Source organism: Crocodylus porosus, unplaced genomic scaffold (assembly GCF_001723895.1).
Source record: "Crocodylus porosus isolate Cpor-Errol unplaced genomic scaffold, CroPor_comp1, whole genome shotgun sequence".
NCBI classification, from domain to species: Eukaryota; Metazoa; Chordata; order Crocodylia; family Crocodylidae; genus Crocodylus; species Crocodylus porosus.
Genome location: NW_017728935.1, coordinates 733,316 through 741,016, shown reverse-complemented (window position 1 = coordinate 741,016; position 7,701 = coordinate 733,316). Strand labels below are relative to the sequence as shown.

Genomic DNA, 7,701 nt, shown 5'->3' with positions numbered 1-7,701 from the left:
CCGGCTCCCAGCTCCGCGCTGGCTCTTGTGGATCTTCATGTGCTTGGCCAAGTGGTCGCTGCGGGTAAACTTCTTCTCACAGGCCATGCACTGGTAGGGCTTGACCCCAGAGTGGGAGCGCTTGTGGCGGGATAGCTCGTCCGACCGGGAGAACCTGCCAGGAGAAGGGAAGCACAGTGGGTCTTCTGGTTGCTCGCCTGGCACAAGCTAATCTCCCAGAAGAGAGCAGCTCTTAACAGAGGCCACCTCAGCCCAGCCAGGAAACAGAGATCAGCAGGGGATCTAAAGTGGGTGGTCTTGGGTAAGACACTACACTGGGACTCAAAAGTTCAAGGTTTATTGCCTGCCTCTGCCACAAACTCCTCATGTGGCCCTAGGCAAGCCACTTCACCTCCCAGCTATACCCTGGAGGTAGCGCTTCCTTGTGAGAACAAGATCCGTTGGCACCTGGGAGATGCTTGGATCTTACAGGAATGAGACTCAGCTCAGCAGACAGACAAGCAGCAAGCACCCATAGAGAATGGCTGAAAGCATCGATGAGGCCAGAGCCATAACACATAGCACTGGCACAGCACCTCCAACCCAAGCTCGACCCGTCCCACAGGCATGAGGGAAGGCTCAGTCCTCACAGGAGGGGAAACCGAGACACAGCAGAAAGTGCATCTCATGCAAAGCTGGGTTTGAGCCCCTCTCCTGCCACCCACCTCCTCTCCAGACACACCCAGGCACTTTCCCCTTGGACTATCCATGGGGCGCATCAAGCCAAGCTACCCCTGGTGCAACTCCAGCAGCTGAAAGGCAGAGTGGCCGCAGGGATGATGAATCTGGCATCTGGCACCCATTTTGTGGCCAGAAGCGAGAAGCAGCAGCAGCAGCAAGCAGTCCATCTACATCAGGCTGGCCTGACTCAAGCCTTTGCTGTCTCTCCAGACTGCAGTCATTAGAAATAACCTATGACTCAGCCCAGTATGACAGGACCCGGGGTTTCTGGGAGGGACAATCTATGGCAGCTAGGATGCTCCCCTTCTTCGCGAAGTACCCAGCCGGGAGCCTTAGAAAATGGATAGAGGCAAGAAAGGAAGAGTGCCGCACCTGCCTGCCAGACCAGAAACAAGCTATGTGGGGATGCCCTGGAGGGCTGAGGAACCAAGTTATCCCACTGTGGTACCCCTTGCTTTGTTTCAGTAATGCCTCTGGGTAAAGGGCACGGTACAGCCGTGTTACACTCCTAATCTTACCCCTTCTGGAAACTCCCGGGGAACGGGATAAGCAGTGTCGCATCTCTGCAGCGCGACCCTGGCTCCTGCACAGACGGGCAGTGACCGAAGGCCGCTCGCTGCCATCCGGATCTGCTTGGGTGCCTGGGCGGAGCAGCTTTCAGGCCAGCTCCCAACTCACAAGCCTTCCACCAGAGTGGCACTATTCAGCCCCACACCAGAGGCCAGCCAAGAGGGCCACGGTGACTGACTTCCCCTCCCACGTAGAGGCAGGGAAGAGGCTTACTGCGCAGTATCCCTTCAGCCCAGGCACACAGCCTGGCACTGTGGCTCAGCTCTGACCTAGCAGCTCGACTCAGAGCAGGGCATTCCCCACCCAAACCCCCGTCTCCTGAGGTGGGCACTGGCACACCATGCCCAGGAACTCCTCTCTCATGAAAAGGCGATGGTCATTGGGAAGTAAGCCACAGCTTCTCCTCCCTGTCAACATGCTCTGGATTTGAATCTGTGGAGAGGCCAGCAAGCACATGAGTGAGCTTGGACACCTCTGCTCACTGCTCTGGGCTGCAGCTTCTCTGCAGAAGCATATTAGCAAAGACTGAGCTATCAGAGTGACGAGGGCCATCTGAATATTTGGCTACACTAATCTGCATCTCGAGCTATTTCCCATATATGGCGTGAATCAGCTGAGCCTCTCAGAAAGTCCCTTTGCCTCTTATCCAATTCCTCCTGCACCCTTTGCTTTGCACTCGCACCGGGCACTGGTGAGCGTGTGTGCACGCCCGTGTGCGGGTCTGACTGTTGCTGCCTTTCAAAGCCTCAGCAGCGCTGCAATCAGCAGCAAGATCCTTCGTGTTTGTAAACATCAACAGAGAAGGAGCTGGAGGCAGGAATTCCCCCACTTCTGCATCCAAGAAGCTGACCCAGAAGGCATAAACATTAGAGCAAAGGGTTTTTCCATCTGGCTGAAACGTGCCAATAAAACGTGGAGCGAGAAATATCAGTTACACCCCTGCTCCCTGTGCAGAACATAAAGCCCGCACCTGGGACAGTAAACGCGGTGTTTGCAAGGCTGCTCTGAGTTTCTTCAGTGCCTTCTACTGGGATCCCAAGGCCACCTCCACACGTTCAGCAAGAAACACTGCCTTGCTTCCTAGCAGTCATGAGCAGCAAATCCCAAGGTCTCGGCTCAACACGATGAGCAGGAACTTGAGATTAGCAGCTGAGGCCACTCTGCAGGAGGGAGAACAGCCTTGAGAGCAACAGCTGTGTTTGAACGTGGTTGTAGCTAGCAGAACTCTGCTCCCGCGGGGTTAGGGCCCACAGAAGTAGGCAGAAAAACACAATGCAATACAGTAAGGGGGGAAGACAATACAACTGCTGGGCGTACATACTGCAGGAGGGATCAGGGATGCTCCTATATCGTTGAGACTGTCCTTCATTTCCAATCTGCTACCTAAGAACTAGGTCTTTTTACCGTTAGCTCCACCCCATGTTGCAGTGTTGAGGCTGTAGCTGGAATATCCCCTGCAGCTCTGGGCACATCAGGAATCAACACCTCGGAGGGAGAGCGGCAGATGCAATTAAGGGGTTGGGCTGCTTCAGGGAGCAAAGATTAAAATAACTAAACAGACAACACAACCGCAAAGAGTGTGCGGACATAGAGGTACGCCCACGAGTAACTGTTATCAGAAGGAAGAAAGCATCAAGAGGTGGGGGTTAATAAAGGGTGGTACAAAGAAGCAAAAACTGAGACGTGGTGATGTAGAGGAAAGGAAAAAGGCAGGTAAAAAATAGGATTTATTATCTTAAAGAGGGAGAGCTACAGAGCCAGAGACTTCATGGGAACACCACTGATAGGAAACACAGACAAAGCCAAGCAAGCCTGGGACATCACCCTGAACTGTCCAAGGAGCAGTGGGGTTGGTTTTTTTTAATGCATCTAAGTGACTTAGGAGTCAGAGCAAGATTGTTAAGGCGTCCAAGTTGCTTCTAACACAGAAAGGTTTCCAAGCCATGTAAGTGACTTCAGAAAACCTTCCCGAGCATCGTAACGGATTTTTCAGCTCCATCCCTCCCCCTCTCTCAATTCTATCGTTCATTTTAAAAAGGAAGTCGCAGGAAAGGCACAAGCTACATCTAGTTAAAACTTTCCTGCACCACTAACAGCCGTAATCTCAGTTATGCCCCGTTCAAGAGATGAAAGGCCCCCGCAGAGTCAAAACAGCTGAGGGAATGAGAGACCAACTCACAGTTGGCTGGCTGGGCTTTGCTATATATTTAGTCCAGGACCCAACGTCAGAAAGGCCCTGCTAGAGCTAATGGACACCGGCGTTCTTGAATCAGCACTCCCAAGAGCTTTCTGACCTCGTCACGCATGCTTCGCGCCTCCACCAAGCAGACAATCCCAGCTATCTGAAGTTACAAGGCAGCAGCTGGTCAACAGCCTCGCAAAGAGAGCAGGAGGGTAGCAGGACAGGAAGCAGAGCTGTGTTACTTTTCATACCGGGCCCAACCTTTCACACTCGACCAAGGCTATGAGCCCCAGGATGGGAAACGTTTCCTGAAGGTTGGGCTGGGTTTCGAGGAGGCCTGAGCAAAATGGGAGCGGGCCCAGTTGTGGGTACCAAGCACCTGAGGAAAACCAGGCCATAATGCACCACAGCTAGCGCTTCTGAAAGCAGGAGCGGGCCAGGACCTGCAACCGGGAATTACGTGGCTTGGTGGGCTAGCAAGCCCTGCCTGCCTTGCTGCTTGCTCCTGCTTTTACCTCCAGTCACAGTTGGGCCACAGGCAGACGTAAGGCTTCTCTCCAGTGTGGCGCCGGAAATGTGCTTTGAGGTGGGAGCTCTTGGTGTACGTCTTGCTGCAGCCGGGGTGGGAGCACTGGTGGACACGGAGAATGGGAGAGGCAGCCTTCTGGCACTTGGGGGTGGCCTCAGCCGCTTGCACAGCCCCCAGCTCCCCAGGCCTCAGAGCCACAGGCAGGGGGGCAATTCTGATGTACTTCTGGTTCAAAACGGTTCCCAGGGGCTGGGCAGCCTGAGGGAGAAGGGTCAGGCTTTGGCCCTGCACGCTGACGACCAAGTGTGCCACCTTGATGCCCCCCAAAGCCTCCTGGGGAGGGGGGCTCACACAGTTTCCTTGGATGGGCTGGATCTGGAGGATAACAGGGATGCTCCCAAGAGCTGTCACCAGATCCGTGGCCCCGGGCACCAGCACAGCCTGGGCTGGGCTTGATGTATCCCCCTCCACGACCATCCTGGGCATGAACTGCACCCCAGAGTTTCCCAGGTTGATCTCCGACTCGAACTCGAGCTTGCCTCCCACCGGCTGTTTCTCACTCAGCTCCTCCTTGAGGAGCTCCATCTTCTCCTTCAAGAACTCCTCGATCTCCTCCAGGGTGGGGATGAAGTCCTGGGAGAGGCTGGAACAGAAGTCGGGCAGCTTCAAGTGAGCCTCGTAGATGGTGGCTTGGGGTTTCTCACCCTCCTTCTTAAACTCGGACGGCGGCAGAGGAGCATCTTGCCCGGGGCCGATGCCGTCTGGAAACAGAACAGCGGAGCCCTCTGGGACGCTGGGCACCCCCTCCTTGCAGCTCTCCAGCAGCGTAGAGGGTGGCATCTCGGTCTGAAAAGCAGCAGCAATGCTGTCTCGCCGCGGGGGGCTCAGCGAGTCCGTCAGGAAGTCGGAAGCAGGTAGTGGCTCGCTGCGACTCACAGAGACCATTTGTTGGCCAGCGTCTCCCCCCACGTGAAGCCGAGGAACTGGCTGGGTACGTAACAAGTCAGGTGGGTGGCAGTGCAGCTGGCAGCCCCGAGGCTGGGAAATCCTTAGCCCATCTGCAAGGAAGTGATGACAAGATTATTTACCATGGCAAAAAAACCCAGGAGCAGCCAGATGTACTACTGAAAATAAAGCCTCAAAAGCGGTCACCAGAAAAACTGCTCTGTTCCTCAAAAAACCCCAAAAAAAAACAACAAACCCCAACCCACCAGATACTTTGCATCTAAGACAGAGTCCTGTGGTCTGCAAAGACCTGGGCTGCTGCATAGTACAGGCTTTGCATCGAACGAAGGCCTCGTTCATTCACCAGCCTAATGGATGGTTACACCTGCCCCAGCAATGGTACGCAGGGCTGAACGGGGCTGGGGGGGAGATGGTTGGCAGAGCCATGAGGAGGAGGGGAAGGAGCCCTTCAGGAGGTACAGAGGCACGGCACAGAGAGAGGAAGCCCAGGCTAGAGCCCGTATCTTCTGAATAAACGTGGGCTTCCAGCAGAGCCGTCCAAACCAGCCATGCCCGTCCTTCCCCCCAACACCTCCCCAGGCCCCTTCCTGCCGGGGCAGGGGAATTCGGAGCAGCATCCCAGGTGTAAACAGACCCTGAGTTTATTTTTAGGGGAAAAAACAACAAAAGCAGCTGACATTTCAGAGTCTGCCAAGGGTAAAGACCAGCCAAAGACCCTCTGGTTGCTCGAGGCCTTTTGCAATCGAGTCTCTAGCCCGTGCACAGCAGGCCTTTGTAAATCAGTGGTGGCACAGACACAATCAGCAGCGGCCAGTGCCAGTTTGGTGTGAGCAGGAGATGAGACTGGGCCATGTCAGACAGACCCCCTCAGAGCCCTACCCTGGGCTCATCCTCTGGCAGGTTGTGCTTCACCCTTCTGCTCCCGTTTCACGCTCCCCTCCATTGCTGTGCTTCTCCCACCATCTCCTCCTCTCGTGTTGCCGTCTGCGCTGACAGCCGTTTCTCACCTTCTGGCCCCTCCTCTGCAACGCCTGTTCTTTCAGAGACTCCCAAGGCTGTTGTCCATCCCTGCAAGATGCAGCGAGACAACTGCTGCCCCTGCCTTTGCTGAGGTAATTCATGAGCTCTTCAGGGCAGAGACGTGGTTTGTGAAGAACTGACCATTGAGCTTGGGCCCTCTGATAAGAGGAAGGACAGCTTAGAAGCTAGTCATGCAACTAGATGGGTGCTCTCGTGGTTAGGGCATCAGCCTGGATGTCAAGACACCTGGCTTTAATTCCCTGCTCTGTAGGCCTCCATTCCCCTTGTCTGAAAGGGGGATGATACGACTGCTCTACGTCTCAGGAGGACTTTGAGAATAAGTATAAACACCACGAGGCACGCAGGGATTAAGGAATTACCGTAGACAGACTCTGGAGACAACAGAGGCCGACACCAGCTCCCTGCCAGCTTCCGGCACGTTTGATAAAACTCACGGTGCCTTTCCACGGGGAGGAAGAGCTCGAGGCGGGGAACCATCCTCTGCCACGATGGCAGTGGCACAGGACAGCTGTTTTTCAGCACTTGTTCTGGGCTTCTCATTCAAGGATCTCACTTCTCTGAGCCCTCAGGAGCCCGTGAAGCGAGCAGTTGGGCAGACCAGGGCACAAACCCCTAACACGCAGCCCAATGCCTGGGAACAGAGCTAGGGCTACAGCCCCCGCTCGGGGAGTGAGAGGGACAAGCTGCCAGGTCTCCATCGTGCCAAAGGGGAGGCAGCACAGCAGAAAACGCTACTCGCAAAGAAAGAATAACGCTGCTTAGACAAATGCACCGCGCACATCAATCATCAGCTGCTATAGCAACAGGCGATAAGGCTGTGCCCGGAGACAGGAAAGTCAAGGACTCGTGAGCAGACCCAGAAGCCAGCATGCAAATACTGCACTAAAAACAACAGGCAAATTGTTGCTTCAGGCCAGGCCCCAGGTGTCAGGGAGCCGCAAAGCGGCCTCAGAGCACTCGAGACACACGAGAACGACGGCGTTGCGCTCTGGCTCGAGCGCGCACACGTCCTGTCATGCAAGTCGGTGCGCTCCGCTCAGCCTCCCCGTCTGCAGCCCTCGTCGTCGGCCCCTGACCCTCGCCCCCACCCGTTCTCGTTTTAAGCTGTCTGAGGAACGCCTGACAGCCCCTCTCACAGCGCTGTGCATCAAACAGGCCGGCACCTCGCTGCGGCTCTCCGGCCTCCCACAGAGCTCATCTCTCGGGGCCTCGACTCATCGTGGGGGCACCGGGGGGCTGCTCGTGCTCACCCACCTCGCAGGGGTGTAGCAAAGCTCAGGGCTGGTTTCTCCTGTGCTTGGAGGTCCGAAGAGGACGGCAGACCCCTACAGACGCGGGGCCGGAAGGGCGCATCCAGTCCACCGCTTGCACGGAGTCCAGCCCCTGCCTGAGGCAGGGTCAGCCTCGTCCGAGCCGTCATCTAAGCGCTACACAAGCCGCCCGCGCCCGCCCCAGCGCAGCCCTCACCTTCCTGGGCCGCCGCGGCGGGAAGCGCGCGGCTCCTGTCACAGACGCGTCGCCACGATGCGCTCGAGGGATCCCGGGCCGAGGCGGCGGCCCCTGCTCCGGAGGAAAGGCCTCCCCGCGCAGTTCAGAGCCCCCGGCCAGGAGCTGAAGTGCCTTCCCGCCCTCGGACGCGGCCTTGCTCAGAGCCGCCAGGCCGGCGGCAGCCCCCTCACACACCGCAGGCGCG

At 56.5% G+C, this 7,701-nt stretch overlaps 1 protein-coding gene across 1 annotated transcript in view; it reads right to left on the bottom strand.

Annotated features, from left to right (window-relative positions):
• The window catches only part of LOC109317670 (Krueppel-like factor 15), a 14,185-nt gene extending 8,652 nt beyond the window's left edge, over nucleotides 1-5,533 (bottom strand). Inside the window, exons 1-3 of the mRNA XM_019546480.1 lie at nucleotides 5,213-5,533; nucleotides 3,988-5,059; nucleotides 6-154 (exon numbers count right to left, since the gene is read on the bottom strand). Of these exons, the coding sequence (XP_019402025.1) occupies nucleotides 6-154; nucleotides 3,988-5,059; nucleotides 5,213-5,306 (1,315 nt within the window). The 5' untranslated portion in view covers nucleotides 5,307-5,533. The remainder of the gene's footprint in view (nucleotides 1-5; nucleotides 155-3,987; nucleotides 5,060-5,212) is intronic.
• Nucleotides 5,534-7,701: the final 2,168 nt, after the last annotated feature.